Source organism: Gossypium hirsutum, chromosome D02 (assembly GCF_007990345.1).
Source record: "Gossypium hirsutum isolate 1008001.06 chromosome D02, Gossypium_hirsutum_v2.1, whole genome shotgun sequence".
Classification (NCBI taxonomy): Eukaryota; Viridiplantae; Streptophyta; class Magnoliopsida; order Malvales; family Malvaceae; genus Gossypium; species Gossypium hirsutum.
The window spans coordinates 2,763,788-2,781,046 of NC_053438.1; the positions used below are offsets into that span (position 1 = coordinate 2,763,788).

At 32.6% G+C, this 17,259-nt stretch overlaps 4 protein-coding genes across 6 annotated transcripts; 3 read left to right on the forward strand and 1 right to left on the reverse strand.

Annotated features, from left to right (window-relative positions):
* Positions 1-762: 762 nt before the first annotated feature.
* Positions 763-7,459, forward strand: LOC107934466 (selenium-binding protein 2). 2 transcript variants are annotated; one of them, XR_001693909.2, is made up of 7 exons: positions 763-970; positions 1,096-1,291; positions 1,877-2,104; positions 2,204-2,435; positions 2,874-3,257; positions 3,356-4,216; positions 7,332-7,459. XR_001693909.2 is itself a non-coding variant. In XM_016866896.2 (6 exons), exons 1-6 carry the CDS (start codon positions 859-861, stop codon positions 3,635-3,637), a joined length of 1,434 nt encoding a protein of 477 aa, XP_016722385.2. In that variant the 5' UTR covers positions 763-858; the 3' UTR covers positions 3,638-4,791. The 2 variants fall into 2 exon arrangements, 1 of the variants encoding a protein (XP_016722385.2); XM_016866896.2 differs by lacking the exon at positions 7,332-7,459 and having other exon boundaries at positions 3,356-4,791.
* Positions 7,460-7,587: 128 nt separating this feature from the next.
* Positions 7,588-10,451, forward strand: LOC107934467 (selenium-binding protein 1). 2 transcript variants are annotated; one of them, XM_016866897.2, is made up of 7 exons: positions 7,588-7,979; positions 8,341-8,536; positions 8,863-9,090; positions 9,166-9,397; positions 9,481-9,588; positions 9,666-9,938; positions 10,020-10,451. In XM_016866897.2, exons 1-7 carry the CDS (start codon positions 7,868-7,870, stop codon positions 10,299-10,301), a joined length of 1,431 nt encoding a protein of 476 aa, XP_016722386.1. In that variant the 5' UTR covers positions 7,588-7,867; the 3' UTR covers positions 10,302-10,451. The 2 variants fall into 2 exon arrangements, with proteins under 2 accessions (XP_016722386.1, XP_016722387.1); XM_016866898.2 differs by having other exon boundaries at positions 7,632-7,979; positions 8,347-8,536.
* A 1,036-nt stretch (positions 10,452-11,487) lies between these two features.
* Positions 11,488-13,664, forward strand: LOC107934468 (selenium-binding protein 1). The gene is made up of 7 exons (XM_016866899.2): positions 11,488-11,720; positions 11,816-12,011; positions 12,098-12,325; positions 12,395-12,626; positions 12,709-12,816; positions 12,894-13,166; positions 13,238-13,664. Exons 1-7 carry the CDS (start codon positions 11,609-11,611, stop codon positions 13,517-13,519), a joined length of 1,431 nt encoding a protein of 476 aa, XP_016722388.1. The 5' UTR covers positions 11,488-11,608; the 3' UTR covers positions 13,520-13,664.
* A 463-nt stretch (positions 13,665-14,127) lies between these two features.
* Positions 14,128-16,412, reverse strand: LOC107934470 (uncharacterized). Its single transcript, XM_016866900.2, has 5 exons — positions 16,130-16,412; positions 15,857-16,042; positions 15,644-15,775; positions 15,159-15,353; positions 14,128-14,442 (listed from the first exon to the last, which is right to left on the reverse strand). Exons 1-5 carry the CDS (start codon positions 16,325-16,327, stop codon positions 14,236-14,238), a joined length of 918 nt encoding a protein of 305 aa, XP_016722389.1. The 5' UTR covers positions 16,328-16,412; the 3' UTR covers positions 14,128-14,235.
* Between the last annotated feature and the right edge of the window lie 847 nt (positions 16,413-17,259).

A 17,259-nucleotide genomic window follows, 5' to 3' on the forward strand; every position in this document is an offset into this window, starting at 1 on the left:
TTAAGATTAATTAAATATATATTTACATATCAAATGAATTAGAATAAGCTAAAAAAAATGGTGAGAATTATGGTGTGAATTTTTAAAACGAAACTATGAAAACCAAAATAATTTTAACTATTAAATCAAAATAAATAAATTAGAATAGTGAATTTATTGATTATTAAGAAATTAAAAATTGAATAAGAATTTATTTTATAATATATCAATGTTTATTGTTTATAAAAATTCTTTAATAATAGGAGATTTTTTATTTGTACAATATTTTAATAGTTAACATAATTATATATTTTAATAGCATTCATTAATTATTATTTTAAATAATGATTACATGAACTAAAATTATATTGTATATTAAAATTATGATTTGAATTTTTTAAATATTATTAAAAAATTATTGATTTATAAAATATCAATATTTTAATATGATATTTGAATTTTTATTATATTTAAATTTTTAAATAAGTTAATTAATTTTTATTAATTTTTAACCATTTGAATAACGAATTAAAATTTTAATTATAATAATTAAAAATATATTATATAAAAACTAATTAAAAATTAAATGTATAAAATCACATTATAACCATTAAAAAATAGCTATAAATTAAAAGCAAAAGATATAAACATTTTTAAAAAAATTTAAAATAAATAATTTCTAATTTGTGACCCAAAAAAGTTAGGCACCCAGGCATTTATCTGCCCCCACAGCTACACATAGAGCCTATAAATACAAAGGATTTTCCCATGCTTTTCACTACCAAATTACTCATACAAACCCTTTCTCTAAAGATAAAGTTTTTTTTTTTTCCTTTTGGTAGTTTGTGAGTAGAAAGAGAGAGGGAGAGAGAATTTGCCATGGGTGAAGAAGTAGGGTGTTGCAAGAGAACAGGAACAGGATATGGAGCTCCATTGGAAGCCATGTCTGGTCCTAAAGAAGCTCTTATATATGTTCCTTGTGTTTATAATGGTAATACTACTTTTCTTTCATTTTCTTTGAAACCAAACATGTTTTAAGTAATTACTTATGTTCATCTATGTGGGTTTCTTTTTTCTTTTTTTCTTTTTATAATGGATTTGTATGCATTTATATAGGAACTGGAAGAGAGAAGCCAGATTTCTTAGCAACAGTTGATGTAAATCCCAACTCACCAACTTACTCTAAAGTTATACACAGGCTATCTTTTCCATATATAGGTGATGAACTACATCATACGGGGTGGAATGCTTGTAGTTCTTGTCATGGTAATCCATCATCTGATCGACGGTTTCTGATCCTGCCTTCGTTGCTGTAAGAAACTGTAACATGTCTAATTTTTTAGGGTAGAGTAAACTATATAGTTTTCAACTAACTTGGTTCAGTGCAGTTGGTTTTGATGGTTAAGACAATTTTGTAACCGATTAAAACAGGTTATATCGGTGGACTAGAAATATTAGATTGTGGTTGACTTATTACGTGAAAACAGATGGTGAAATTTATAAAGTTTTGTGTTAGAAATCTTATTTCATATATATATATATGTAAAAGATATAAACGAAAAACCCTCAAATTACAATTTACCTTATAAAACAATATTCACTTATGATCTATTAAACTTATTCATGGGTTGAACAGAAAGGTTTAAGCTAAAATATTAAGTTCGAAAAATATTTATGTTATATAAACTTGAGTGAGTGTTAAGTTGAATAATATAGCACAACTCGATTGAGTTTTAATTCGATTGATACAGATACTATTGTCAATATAAAAAGACGTGAGTTCGAATATATTGAAATACAGTATCTTTCAATTTATGAGTTAGGTAGCCGAGTAACCTTATCTTAAAAAAGAGAATATAAGTATAGAAGTATATTATGAGTATTTTGCTTGTTTCAGCTCTGGTCGTATCTATGTGATCGACACACAAAAGAACCCCAAGGCTCCCTCGTTGCACAAAGTGGTCGAACCTGAGCACATCATTGAGAAAACCGGCCTGGCATATCCCCACACATCTCACTGCCTTGCCAACGGCGACATAATCATTTCATTTCTCGGCGACAAAGATGGAAATGCCCAAGGCAACGGATTCCTTCTCCTCGATTCCCAGTTCAACATCAAAGGGAGGTAAATGCAAAAACAAAAACAAAGACAACAATTTAGACCATGAAAACAATTGTCATTAAGCTTAAGCTGTTTCACTTCTTGTTGTTGGTTTTTTTTAAGGTGGGAAAAACCAGGGCGTAAAGCTGAGTTTAGCTACGATTTTTGGTACCAACCTCGACATAAAACGATGATCTGCTCATCGTTTGGTGCTCCTTTGGCGTTCACCCAAGGTTTTAACCTTAAACATGTCGAAGACGGTTTCTATGGAAGACAACTGTTTGTGTATGATTGGCCTGATGGCCGGCTCAAACAGACATTGGATCTCGGTGACAATGGTCTTATCTCCGGAGAGGTAACTTTAAGGGTTAATTAAACCAATTCTTTATTAACTAACTATACTAATCACCTTATTTTATCGGTCTAAATACTCACTTTGAAATATATTTAAAATATGTATCATATTATAAATTTGTATATACTTATGGCCAATATTACCAAAACCATACTTGTGGCCAGCATCTAATTTCTTAGCCAATATTACTTCATATTTTGTGTATGCAAAATGCAATAAATCCTGCTTTCTTAGGGTGGGTTTGGATGGGCGATTGGGTGCGGTGCGGTGCATTTAGTTTACTTTTTGTCTCACGCTACAGTATCGCTACAGTATCTAATCTCACCGCCACCGCTATTTTTACACTAACCGTAGGTAAACGCACCGCCCATCCAAACTCACTCTTAGACTTGGGATTCGCTACATGCATGTATATACACTGATGCGTTTTCTTTGCAGATAAGATTCTTGCATGATCCAACCAAAGACACAGGGTACGTCGAGTGTGTCCTATCAAGCAACGTAGTACGGTTTTTCAAGACCCAAGATGGATCATCATGGAGTCACGAGGTGGCTATCTCGGTGAAACCATTGAAGGTACAAAACTGGATTCTCCCCGAAATGCCCGGACTCATAGTCGGCCTTTTAATCTCTCTCGACGATCGGTTCCTATATTTCGTCAACTGGTTCCACGGCGATGTCCGACAATACAACATTGAAGACCCCAAAAACCCAATCTTGGTCGGCCAAGTATACGTCGGAGGATTGCTTCAAAAGGGCGGCCCCATAACAGCAGTCACAGAAGATGGTAAAACATGGCAAGCCGATGTTCCTAAAATCCAGGTCTTGTTCTTTCAACATTGATATAATGACAAAATTATCGGATTATGCCTAGCAATGGCGATATTGATGATGAACATTGTTTGTGTTTGTTTTTGTAGGGACATTGTCTCAGAGGGGGACCTTGTATGACACAGTTAAGCTTAGATGGGAAACGGCTGTATGTGACGAACTCGTTGTTTAGCACATGGGATCGACAGTTTTACCCTGATGTTATAGAGAAAGGTTCACATATGATACAGATTGATGTGGACATTGAGAGTGGTGGTCTGAAAATAAACCCAGATTTTTTTGTTGATTTTGGAGCTGAACCTGATGGTCCTTGTTTGGCCCATGAGATGAGATACCCAGGAGGTGATTGTACTTCAGATATTTGGATTTGAATCATATGAAGAAAAAAACAGTTTCAGTTAGGAAGGCAAAACAATCAATGTAATCTTGTTGACTGTTGTGAATAAAAAGAACACGTGTTCTTGGAGTAGATAATGTAATAACATCATCACATGTATCTTGGACTCTCAATGTTCTAAAACTTGGCTGTTGTTGCTCATTGTTGATATGATTTGGAGTATCCTAGGAGAGGTCCAAAAGGAAGTACAATGGGTAACAAACTTAAACCCAGCCCACAAGGTGCCCTAAGCCCATAGGAGCACCAACTAGCAAGGGTTTGGAGTCATCCCCAACTACCGTTGGATCACTGTGAAAACAAAAGAGATGAATAAATATCGAGACAAACCATCATTCCTGCCTTCATCCACCAAACCTTTAAATCTCTCATCGCATTCCTCTGATGACTCAGAGAGTAGTGGAGGAACTTAAAGAAACAGCTTGTTCCGGGTTCGTTCAGGATTCCGAAAGGACTTAGAAAAAGCATCACCCCTTCCGGGAGAGGCAAGCCAGCTCCAACTTCAATGTTAAGCCATCAATAAGCATGGTCACATCTGACATACATCTTATTCATGGTTAGTTGTTTTAGTAATATTATTTTTAGAGTTGTAACTTAATATATCTCTTTTGAAGTATAATGCGTTTTAACAAAATATTTTACATTTATTAATTAATTAATAATTATATCTTTTAACGAGTAATGTGATAAAATTCGTTAATAATGTGTAAATCTATATATAAAAAGTTGATCAAGTCTTAGATCAGTTAATATCAATATTATTGTCACTATAAAAAAATATAGTTTTGAATGCGTTAAAGCACATTTATCCTATAAGAATCCCACCGGATTAAATCTATAGCTTGGGCTAGTTTAACAATTTGGCTTGGTAAGCTTTTGTTGGATTAAAAGTTAGAACTTGGGATTACCATATTGAAACTTTTTATTTAATGAGTTTTAAATTTTGTTTTTAATAAGAGAAAAATATATTAGATAATATAGATTTAAATTTTAAATTTAATGGGAATTAAATCCTCAAATTTAACAATAATTTTTTAATTAAATGATAATAGCAATTTAATATATATTTGTTAATTATTAGTTGAGTCCTTCGGTTTATTGACTAAAGTCGTTTACTCTATATGTTGCATGTTCCGATAAATTATAAAATTGATCATTAAATTATTGTCTTTGGTTTATTTTTATCACTGAACTATTATTTTTTATTTAGTCACTGAACTTTTCGAAATCAAATATTTTAATAATTTGAAGTTGATTTGAGCATTTTTTATTCGTCTAATAATAAATTTAACCCTCCAATGGTTACACATTATATCAATTTGATCCTAAATATAAAATATTTAACAAATTTAGCCCTCAATGTTTACAGAATTTATCATTTTAGTTTGAATTCTAAAAAATTCACATGACTTTACCTATAACTAAACAATCCATTTCCTATACTTTTATCTTCTTTTTTGAAGTTGGAGATGACAACTTGAGCTCACTTCTATTTTAGATGTTGAATTCCGTTGTTTGGTGATGTTTTTTTTTCCTTATTGTAAGCTAGTTGGTTAGTTGTTGTAGACTTTGTCGAAGATTTGCAATCAACTTTCTTTCATCAATTGTAACGTTTTAAATATCATTACTATGTGGTGTTCTTTTTATTCCTTTTGTTCTCTATTCCATGTGTTGGGTTGGTAAACAATGTGTATAAAAACAATCTATGTCGAAGACAATGGTAGAAATTTTATATTAGAGTAGGATAAAATTATAAAATTTTGAAACCTAAAGCTAAGATTTCTAGGTTAGGAAGCTTAAATTATTAATTTTTATAAAGGACCAAAAATTAATTTATTGTTTTTTTAGAATTAGAACTAAATTAACAAATTTTGAAGGCTAAATTTATTGAATTTTTTAGCATTCAAGCTAAAATGACAAATTTTGTAAACATTGAGGGCTAAATTTGTTGAATATTTTCTATTTAGGATCAAATTGATATAATGTTTAAACATTGGAGGGCTAAATTTGTTATTAGACCAATAAAAAATGTCAAATCAATTTTTTAAACAAAATAGAATAAAGACAATAGTTTAAGGATCATTTTATTGTTTACCCTTAATAAAATCTATATTCAATTATTCTTTGAAAGGTATATTACCTTTAAAAAAATACATATTTATTTATTATTTATGAACATTATACATAAATAAATTTAATATATATTCATAAAAATATTTACAAATATGTTGGTTTAATGTTTACCAAGAATTTCATTTAACTTAAACAAATATATATAATTTGAAATAAATAAATAGAAACTTAATTCTGAAACATTTAACATGCATGATCAGACTACCATTATTTTTTTAACAGTAATATTATTATAGGTTATTATCATATTTATTTTTTTTGATACAATACCAAAAACTATTCATAGCCTCTTCCTAACGTTTAAACAAGAGGATAATGCGTTTCAGGGCACTCAAACTCACGTTTTTTTACATTGACAATAATACTAATATTAATCAAACTAATTCTTAATCGACCGAACACCCAAAAGATTATAAATAAAGAAATAAAAATAAACAAAAAAAATCATTTGTTGAAGATGGGCTGCTTCGGAGGGTCACAAATACCGACAAGGATAATGAAAATCGAGGAGAGATCTAGAAACATCGTCCACCTAAAAAGATTGGATGAAGACGCAAAACACCCATTGCTCTCATTAACAGCTCACTACACCATACATACACGTCAACCTGATCTAAATATTAAATTTCATATAAATTAAAAAGTTAAATATTTTTTTTTCATTAATTTAATTCTTTCGACTTTCAAATCTTAAAATATAGGTTTAGTTGTTGAAATTGCTAATTTTTAAAAATTCAAATTAATTACAATGGTTTTTTTTTAAATTACATGGGCACCAACTAAACATCAATAAATTTAATAAAAAAATAATAGTAATGTTAACCGTTGGACTTAAATTTTAAAAAATAGTAAATTTAAATTCTGAATTTTTGTCGATTGAGTCTTAGCTCAATTAGCATAGAGACTATTATCATTGTAAGAGGACGTGAGTCCAAGTGCATTAAAACACACTATTATCTTATTTAAGAATTGAGGATGAACTATAGGTCATCTTAAATATTGTATAAAAAATTAGATAGTTGTAATCAGACTTATTTTTACTATTATTTATTGTTTTAGATAATGAATATTAATAAAACTTATTAATAGAAATTCAATAACAACATTCTTGTTAGAAAAAAAATTATTAAAATAACTTAAATAGTGCTTTTAACAATTAATCAGGAGTAAAACTCTTAAATAATAATCTATTATTAAACAATAAATGCAAAATTAGGACTCTACACTAATTGCACTTACTAATATAAAATTCCTAAAGTCGATCTTATCCTTGTCATCAGCTCTCAGCTTTAATCCAACACCGCCACGGGGACAAGTCTGGGTCTCACTTCCTCTGTTCCGTAGAGATCAAATTAGTCTCTGGTTCATCAGTTTAATCTGTGTACTATTAAAAAAACTTAAGTAATACCAAATTGGAATATATTTAACATTTATTTTTTAATATAATTAGCATATTAAAATTTTTTTAATAGTATAAGGATTAAATTGATCTATTTAATAATAAAAGGACTAATTTGATCTAATTCGTATAATGCAAGGATATCTCGGGTACCTTAACGGACAGAAACACAACTGCAAATCTCATCTCATTACAACACGCGTCAATCTGAACACCGTCCGATGTGATTACTCCCGAATCTCAAATCCCTTGGGACCACATGGAGACCAAAAGAGGAAGCACGGTAGTGGACGTAAGTTTAGTTACACATTAGCGTCTATTAGCTATAAAGGGAAAATTATATAGAGGGTCCCTGTATATATTCTTTTACAAGCTAAGAGTTTGTTTGATAAACTAAAATTTTAAGTACCGAAAAAATTAATGGGTTGAATTTATATTAGAAAATTATTTAGTAAATTAGTAAATATAATTAAGTTATTTGATAAAAATAAATATTAATTTTTAAAAGATTATTTATTTTTAATTTTAATCTTATTAATATAATATTTATATTAAAGATAATTTGAATATTTCATTTTAAAAAAAATATTAAATAGTAGCTATCAGTAGCATATAGAAAAGGAAAACAACGAAATTTTTGTAAGAAGAAAGAAGAGGAAAAAGAGAGAAATTGCAATGGGTGAAGAAACTGAGTGTTGCAGAACAAAAGGACCAGGATATGAAACTCCACTGAAAGCCATGTCTGGTCCTAAAGAAGCTCTTCTTTATGTTACTTGTGTTTATACTGGTAATAATTTTCTCTCTTCTTCTTTTTGTTTTGGTTTTTGGTGTGATGTCAGCAACCTTTTTTTTTTTCTGGGAATTAATTTCTTTTGATCCATTTATTCCTTGAATTATAAATTGTTATGTGTTCATGTTTATTTTCATAAAATTTTAGAGAAAATTCAGTTGGTGTTTTCTTTTTAATTTCTAAAAAAAGGGAAAAAAAAAACCATATATTTAGCTTTTTTTTTTAAATATTATAAATAATCTATCCCACTGTAGCTTTTACTCCAAAAGTGAAACATTAACCTTAAGATCTACTTCTTAATTATCATATAAAATAATATATAGAGATATATTTAAATGGATTTGCATGACGTACGCAGGAACAGGAAGAGAGAAGCCTGATTTCTTGGCAACGGTTGATGTAGATCCGAACTCACCAACTTATTCTAAAGTCATCCACAGGCTATCTATGCCGTATGTAGGTGATGAACTACATCACTCTGGGTGGAATGCTTGCAGCTCTTGCCATGGTGATCCGTCGGCCGATCGACGTTTTCTGATCCTTCCTTCATTGGTGTAAGTGACTATATGCCTGAAATTTTGTTTAGGGAGAGTGAGATAATATTATAAAATTTGAAGGGGCATGAGTTAAAAATTTTGTATTAAAAAAGTTTTAATTAAATTAATAATTTTTCAAAATGGCTATAAAAAGGATTAAATTGAATCTTTTAATTTTAGGAAGGGACCATAAAATAATTTTCCTATTGAGCCAGGGGCCCTTGCCTTCCCCCTTTCGCTAACCCTGCTTACGAGGAAAATGAGGTTTTCATGTAATGTAGAACAATGTGGCAAACCATGTAATGGTACAGTAATGTTTAATACCAATGTTCTATTCGGTTCAGATCGGGTCGTGTCTATGTGATTGACACACAAAAGAATCCCAAGGCTCCGTCGTTGCAGAAAGTGGTGCAGCCGGAGGATATCGTTAAGAACACCGGTCTAGCGTATCCGCACACGTCTCACTGCCTTGCTTCCGGAGATATAATGATTTCGTGTCTCGGAGATAAAGATGGGAATGCCAAAGGGAACGGATTTCTTCTCCTTGACTCCGAATTCAACGTTAAAGGGAGGTAAAGCCGATAAACCGAATGAACGATTAGAAGGTAAAATGATTGGTGACTTGTTGTTACTCATTGTTTCTTTAGGTGGGAGAAACCGGGGCATAGTCCTATGTTCGGCTACGATTTTTGGTACCAACCTCGACATAAAACAATGATCAGCTCATCATGGGGTGCTCCTGTTGCCTTCACCAAAGGTTTCGATCTTCAGCATGTCACGGATGGTCTGTATGGGAGACATCTGCATGTGTATAGTTGGCCTGATGGTGAACTTAAACAAACGTTGGATCTAGGTGACACCGGTCTCATACCCTTAGAGGTGATTGATTACATGTTACTACTTCGTTTTTAGCTCGGTTTTGCTCGAAGTCGATACTTAGTTTTGTTTCATTTTCATTGCAGACAAGATTCCTGCATGATCCTTCTAAAGATACAGGGTACGTTGGGTGCGCCTTAACAAGTAACATGGTTCGGTTTTTCAAAACCAAAGACGGATCATGGAGTCATGAGGTGGGATCATATAATCTTGCATTACCAATGCTCATAAATTTGGACAAGCCTTATTATGTACATATTAACTTCTGCAGGTGGCAATCTCAGTGAAACCATTGAAGGTGCAAAACTGGATTCTTCCCGAAATGCCCGGACTTATAACCGACTTCCTAATCTCTCTCGATGATCGTTTTCTGTATTTCGCCAACTGGCTGCACGGAGATGTCCGACAATACAACATCGAGGACCCCAAAAACCCGGTCTTGGTCGGCCAAGTATGGGTTGGAGGATTGATCCAAAAGGGAAGCCCTGTAGTGGCTATGACTGAAGATGGTAAAACATGGCAATCCGATGTTCCGGAAATCCAGGTTTGTTCTAACATTAATATCAACTTGTGCGGATTAATCATATCAATGGCGATCGATGAACATTGTTACATCCTTTTACAGGGACATCGCCTAAGAGGAGGACCACAGATGATCCAATTGAGCCTAGACGGTAAACGATTATACGTGACGAACTCTCTATTCAGCGCATGGGATCGACAATTCTATCCAGAACTCTTGGAGAAAGGTTCCCACATGTTGCAGATCGATGTCAACACCGAGGAAGGCGGTCTTAAAACAAACCCAAACTTCTTTGTCGATTTTGGAGCCGAACCTGATGGACCTTCCCTGGCTCATGAGATGAGATATCCAGGTGGTGACTGCACTTCAGATATATGGACTTAAACATCTCAAAAACCAGTTTCAGCCATGAAGAAAATCATCCTTTTAATTTTGTAGGACAAAAATAAAAATCAGTGCAATTTGTATGTGAGACATATTGATAGATAATGTAATGTTAAGGGGTTAATTTAGCAATATATCTTAAATTTTTAATCGACTTCCAGTTAAACGCCTTTTAACTTTGGACTTAACTAAATTAACTGGCAGCTTATCCAACATTGATACGTGTACCAACAATGGTCCCACTATACATTCGGACAAGATACCATTGGACAAACACAAATGTCTCCAGTTCTCAAAACTGTAAGACGCGTGGCAATCTAACCACCGTCAGTTGAGACTAATGCTGACATGGTAAGGAAAATCGAGAATCTCAAACACCGCGCCCATAGAAAAAATTGATGGATACAAAACTTTTGATAATTCCCATGGGACATTTTCATACGAAGGGGAACATTTTCTTCTCACAATGTTGGACATTTTTGTAAAAGAAAAATTAAAAAAATAAAATTTAATTTTACTCCAAATAAAAATTAATTATTGTCAAAGATTTGAATTCCAAAGATTGGGTTTGATTAGTCGATTAAGTTTTATCTTAATTAATATAGTTATTATTATCAATATAAAAGAATGTGAGTTTGAGTGCGCTGAAAAATAACTATGGATCAGGAACTATAAATGATTCTAGATATTATGTTAAAAAGAGATATAATCAAAACCTAATATTATTAAAAAAAATTCAGTTTGATTTAACTTCAAATTCAATCAAATGGTTAAATTCTATTATTAGCCCTTATACAAAGTTGTCATGTACTTTTATGAAAGTTATGATATTTTCAAAATTTGATATGACAGACATATTATCATATACGTAATGTTATATTAGCTTATTATTTTCACATTATTAAAAACTCAATTAATAGATTAACAACGGTAATTGTTGTCAAGAACAAAATTTTAAATTTTGAAAAGTGTAGGAACTAAGAATGATCCTATTGGAGAATATAGACTAAATCTATAATTATATGTATAATACAAGACTAATAATTGAATTTAACTAAACATATTTAAGCGTTATTGTTTGAATCAGGATTAAAATTGACCGATTCAAAAAATATAAAGACTGAAATTAATTAAATTGCGGGGACTAAATCTACAATTTTCATAAATTACAGAATTTAACCTATCGAACCTAATCCCAAGATTCTGCCGTATAGACCCAATAGCCTATAAATTACAGAGGATTTTCCACTAACTATTAGAAAAAAAAATTAATATTTTTGTAAGAGAAAAAAAAAAGAAGAGAGAAAATGGGGGAAAAAATGGGGTGTTGTAAGAGAACAGGACCTGGATATGCAACTCCATTGGAAGCCATGTCTGGTCCTAAAGAAACCATTATTTATGTTAATTGTATTTATAATGGTACTTTTTTCCTTCTTTTTTTTAATGATTTTCTGATCTTTAAAAATGAGTTTTTTCAATGGATTTGTATAAATATAATTGTATGATGTATGCAGGAACTGGAAGAAAGAAGCCTGATTTCCTAGCAACAGTTGATGTAGATCCAAACTCGCCAACTTATTCTAAAGTCATCCACAGGCTATCTATGCCATATATAGGTGATGAACTACATCACTCAGGATGGAATGCATGCAGCTCTTGTCATGGTGATCCATCGACCACTCGACGTTTTCTAATCTTGCCTTCCGTCGTGTAAGCAATTAACCCGGATTTTCATATTATATCGATAGATACGGACATATCTATGTCGTTAAGGTACCAAGGTGCTGCTTTCGTAGGTCTGGTCGTGTTTATGTGATTGACACACAGAAGAATCCCAGGGCTCCCTCTTTGCATAAAGTGGTAGAATCTGAGGATATCGTCGAGCAGACCGGCTTAGCGTATCCGCACACGTCGCATTGCCTTGCTTCCGGGGATATAATGATATCGTGCCTCGGTGACAAAGATGGAAATGCTAAAGGGAATGGATTTCTCCTCCTTGATTCCGAATTCAACGTCAAAGGGAGGTAAATACGATAAACTGAAACAATGTATAAACGAATTGTGAATAACCGTCACTTGTAAAAAATTTCCAGGTGGGAGAAACCAGGGCATAGTCCTCTGTTTAGCTACGATTTTTGGTACCAACCTCGACATAAAACCATGATCGGCTCGTCATTGGGCGCTCCGGCTACCTTCACCCGAGGTTTCAATATCCAGCATGTTAAAGATGGTTTGTATGCTAGACATTTGCATGTGTATAGCTGGCCTGATGGTGAACTTAAACAAACGTTGGACCTCGGTGAAACTGGTCTCACACCCTTAGAGGTGATTAATTACTTGTTTCGACTTTGTTTTTAACTCGGTTTTGCTCGAAGACTATACATAGTTCTGTTTCATTTCATTGCAGATGAGATTCTTGCACGATCCATGTAAAGATACAGGGTACGTTGGGTGTGCCTACACGAGTAACATCGTTCGGTTTTTCAAAACCGAAGACGGATCATGGAGCCATGAGGTCGGAACTTGGAACATATAATCTTGCGTTGTCAATGCTCATAAACTTGGACAAGCCTTATTGATTAACTTCTGCAGGTGGTAATCTCAGTGAAACCATTGAAGGTACAAAATTGGATACTTCCCGAATTGCCTGGATTTATAACCGACATCTTAATCTCAATCGACGATCGGTTTCTGTATTTTATCAACTGGTTGCAAGGAGATATCCGACAATATAACATTGAGGACCCCAAAAATCCGGTCTTGGTTGGCCAAGTATACGTTGGAGGATTGGTTCAAAAAGGAAGCCCTGTAGTGGCTGTGACAGAAGACGGCAAAACATGGCAATCCAATGTTCCGGAAATCCAGGTTTGTTCTAACATTCATATCAACTTGTGGGATTAATCATATCAATGACAATCGATGAACGTTGGTTACAGGGACATCGATTAAGAGGGGGACCGAATATGATCCAGTTGAGCCTAGACGGTAAGCGACTATATGCGACGAACTCGTTATTCAGCACATGGGATCGACAATTCTATCCGGAACTTGTGGAGAAAGGTTCCCACATGTTGCAGATCGACGTCGACACCGTGAAAGGCGGTCTTAAAATAAACCCGAACTTTTTCATCGATTTTGGAGCTGAACCTGATGGTCCTTGTATGGCTCATGAGATGAGATATCCAGGTGGTGATTGCACTTCAGATATTTGGATTTAGATCATATGAAAAAAACCGCTATGAAGAATAATCAATGCAATATGCAGATTCTTGTGCACATGTTATGTAATATCATCGAGTCAATGTGAAATCATAAACAGCTCAAAGTAATACATACATACATACATACATATTGAATGTTACATTGTGAACATGTTATGTAATTTCCTTATGCTAAAATTTGTGTTGAGTTTGATGTTAATCTTGATATGCCTCATTCAATTATAAATCCCTATCCTAAAATGTGTGCTCGTCAATGATCAATGGCACATTTTATCTTGGGCATGGCTAATTTTAGGTAACCTCATGACAGCTTTAAACGTGAATATTATCATCAGATCACTTCATCGCATCTTAATAAACGAGTCATGTCTCTATAACCATCTCATGTAAAATAGCACATCATTCCATTAAGACTCACATTAGAACTTCTCCATCATAAGAAGATGAGATGCTCCCAAGTACTATCAAAACTCTTATCAAATCTCTCCCAAAAAATTCTCTAATCTCACAAGCTTTCCGAAATCGAAATTCTCAATGGCTCTTCACATTTTCTACTATGTAACCACACTCAATTTTGGTGCACTACCATCCAATACCGTCAAGGATTATAGAATTGCACTACTAACATAGACAAATTTTGCTTGAACCAAGCTTGCATGTTGAAGAATTTATTCACCAATACATCATAATATATTGAGATATACAACAAGGAATTAACAAATAGGTTGATTTTGAGTCTTAATTAACTTCAAAATAACTTTATAAGCTTCCCCTTTTTTCCTACGAACATCCAACAATTGCCTCTTCAAAGAAGCTATACTCTTCTTTACACCATTTATTTCTCTCTTCACCACTTCTATTTCACCTCTAATCTGCATATGCTGCTTCCTATCTTCTTCATTTAAAGCCTCTTCCATTGCCTGTATTTTACCATAATCAAACCAATGCTTTCATATTTTACAAAATAGGTAACTAGATCAACTTTTGATATTTGAACTTGACAATTATATTTATCTTGATACTTGAATTTGAAAGAATATAAAAATTTGATGACGTGACATTTTAGGATTGTGTCACATCATCATTTGAAAATTTTAAATATTATATAAAATTTTAGATGATAATGTGATACAATCTTAGAATGTTATACAGTATTCTAATAACCGTACCGATGTTTTAACCGATTAGACCACTAGTTATTGATTAATTGGATTGGTCAGTTCAACTGCTAGACCAACAATAACTAAAAATTCATAAAAATTTAAAAAATAAGAAAATATTAAACTGGTTCACCATGTTCAACTATCGGTTATTGTCCAAGTTTTCGATTTTTATCGTTTTCAAGCAATTTCAAATTTAATCGGTTCAACCCCTTTGTTCGAGCCAATATACCGATCGGTTCTTGGTCCCATCGATTCGACTGGCCAATCTAGTCTTATTCCAAAAACATTGGTCACATCATTAAATCTTAACGAAATACAAGTTTAGAGACCAAAATAGATTTAGTTGCCAAATTCGAATATCAAAATGGACCTAATTGTCAAGTTTTCCTTTACAAATAAACAATATGAGGTTTAAGAGCTTAGTTCGTAGCTTAACTCGACTCTGACTCATGAACATTGGTTAAATTTGTTACCTTAATTTGTTGTTTGATGACATTTTTTGAAGGCAACGAATTCCAAATCTTCCCCTTTACAGGAGCATTAGCAAAGGCTTTATCTCTAGCCCATTTGAGCTCATTAATCTCTTTAAGAACTTGTTGTTCATCAACCCTTATTGCAGGTCTTCGGATGAAATAGTTCCTTCTAATGTCCCACCTCAATCTCCATATCTGTTTTCACAACAAAAATGAATTAAATATATTATGGTGTTAATCATTACCGACCCGCTACCCGCTTAGTCAACTGGGACCAACTCGATTTTCTTTACTTCAGTAGTAATCGCCCACATAGTTCGCATCATATGAGTTCGCACGTGATGGGTTCGCATCATCATGCAACCGAACTCACACTTAGAGAACATATGTTAATTTTAGAATAGAGTATGTGTTAACATGTATAGGGACCTACCTAGGACGTTACATCCATGAACCATATCATATAAATATTCAAACATACTTACCCGATCGGATATCTCTTCAACCACTGACGGACCCGAATCGTTTAATCCCTTCAGACCGGCATTCACCTCTTTCAAGAGCTTCTTTTCTTTCACCATATTGCCAGTTTCATGATGCATTCGGAAACACAAATTCTAGAATCGAAACTTTATATCAATCAATCAAATTACTTTTCACGAAAACCAACATCGAAAAATACAAAAAAACATGCTTACATGGCTATTAATCTTGCCTTGTGTGTTGATAGATCTCTCCTTATAAGCACCATTAGCAAAAGTAAGCTTATCGAGATCTCGTTTCAAAGCAGCCATTTGCTTCCCTTTATTTGTCCAAATACTTCTAAATCCCTTCTCTTTATAGTTCAAATCATATAACCTATTATAAGCTTGGCGTTCTTCGAACTGTTCATCATAATACGATTTTCTGATTCTCTTTATCGTTGATATTCATCGTAATTGATAAAAATTTAAAAAGGTAAATGTACGTACCTGTTTCTCGTGTATCGTCTTTGTGATTCGAAATAATTGTTCATTCAAGCATGTAAGTGACTTCGTAGCTTGTTGAATCCCAGATTCTGGATTTGGGTTTTGCTGAAGCATTGTAAAAATCAAGTCATTGATTGGATCCTTCTTGGCTTTGCTCTTAACAGCCTGTAACTCTTCATTTTCTGGTTTTGCAGTAGCCATGTGATAGTGTGCCTATATCAAGTTGATACAATATATATATGTGTATGTATATGATTATAAAGGGTAATTAAAATCAAATTCTGGCATAGAAATGAAAATTTTGAATGCATATATAAAAGAGAAAATGCAAGGTGACGTGATCCACAAGTCAAATGGACATTCATGCTACTTATTGTGAGGCCTTGCACCCCACGGCAGTCTTTAAGTCAACCCAATCCTTTATAATATATAAGTATATAGAATGGATAAATATTTAATGTATTGATACTGTTGCTTGCCAACTATGCCTTCAGGGGTAAAGTCAAACATTTTAGGGTTGAAATTTAATTATAAAATTTTGGGGGTCAAAACAGATATTTTACTACTTTAATAACTATAGTATTATAAATTTTAAGGACTTAAAAGATAATTTCCCCTAAATCAAGGGGAGTCAGGGCCCTTGCCTTTGGATCATAGTTGTTAGGACCAATGGTTCCATAAAATCATAAAATCAGAGGAGTGAATTATTGTAAAATGGATTGAATCAGGTAAAAAGTCATTTGAACTAAATCTAAGTTGATCTAAATTTTAATTTTTTTTTATAATTTATAAAATGAATGTTTAGATTTTAATAATTTTTATTTATGTTTATTATTTTTTAATTTTTATGAATGTTTAAAATTTTTAATGAGTTCTCATTAAAATATACCTCATTTATGAGTAAAAATATTATGGCTGATGGTATACACATGGATTACTACGTGGATGATATGTCAACATTTAAATATTTTTTAAATACTAAAAATTACTTTTCATATTTTAAATAATTTTAATGATTTTAAATTTTTAAAAATAATTTTTATTTTTTTAATTTTTAAAAAATAATTAAATACTAACGTGTCATCCATTTGGCAATCCACATGTATGTCACATCAATAAAGTTAAAAAATATT

Excerpts from the sequence above, each read along its gene's own strand:
- LOC107934466 (XM_016866896.2), top strand. The coding sequence starts at position 859 with ATGGGTGAAGAAGTAGGGTGTTGCAAGAGAACAGGAACAGGATATGGA. Across the intron at positions 971-1,095 it reads TGTTCCTTGTGTTTATAATG|GAACTGGAAGAGAGAAGCCA; the intron begins GTAATACTACTT and ends GCATTTATATAG. Across the intron at positions 2,105-2,203 it reads CAGTTCAACATCAAAGGGAG|GTGGGAAAAACCAGGGCGTA; the intron begins GTAAATGCAAAA and ends GTTTTTTTTAAG.
- LOC107934467 (XM_016866897.2), top strand. The coding sequence starts at position 7,868 with ATGGGTGAAGAAACTGAGTGTTGCAGAACAAAAGGACCAGGATATGAA. Across the intron at positions 9,398-9,480 it reads CCGGTCTCATACCCTTAGAG|ACAAGATTCCTGCATGATCC; the intron begins GTGATTGATTAC and ends TTTTCATTGCAG. Across the intron at positions 9,939-10,019 it reads CCGATGTTCCGGAAATCCAG|GGACATCGCCTAAGAGGAGG; the intron begins GTTTGTTCTAAC and ends ATCCTTTTACAG.
- LOC107934468 (XM_016866899.2), top strand. The coding sequence starts at position 11,609 with ATGGGGGAAAAAATGGGGTGTTGTAAGAGAACAGGACCTGGATATGCA. Across the intron at positions 11,721-11,815 it reads TGTTAATTGTATTTATAATG|GAACTGGAAGAAAGAAGCCT; the intron begins GTACTTTTTTCC and ends TGATGTATGCAG. Across the intron at positions 12,012-12,097 it reads CTAATCTTGCCTTCCGTCGT|GTCTGGTCGTGTTTATGTGA; the intron begins GTAAGCAATTAA and ends CTGCTTTCGTAG.
- LOC107934470 (XM_016866900.2), bottom strand. The coding sequence starts at position 16,327 with ATGGCTACTGCAAAACCAGAAAATGAAGAGTTACAGGCTGTTAAGAGC. Across the intron at positions 15,776-15,856 it reads AAGGCAAGATTAATAGCCAT|AATTTGTGTTTCCGAATGCA; the intron begins GTAAGCATGTTT and ends TTTCGATTCTAG. Across the intron at positions 15,354-15,643 it reads TTGAAGAGATATCCGATCGG|ATATGGAGATTGAGGTGGGA; the intron begins GTAAGTATGTTT and ends TTGTGAAAACAG.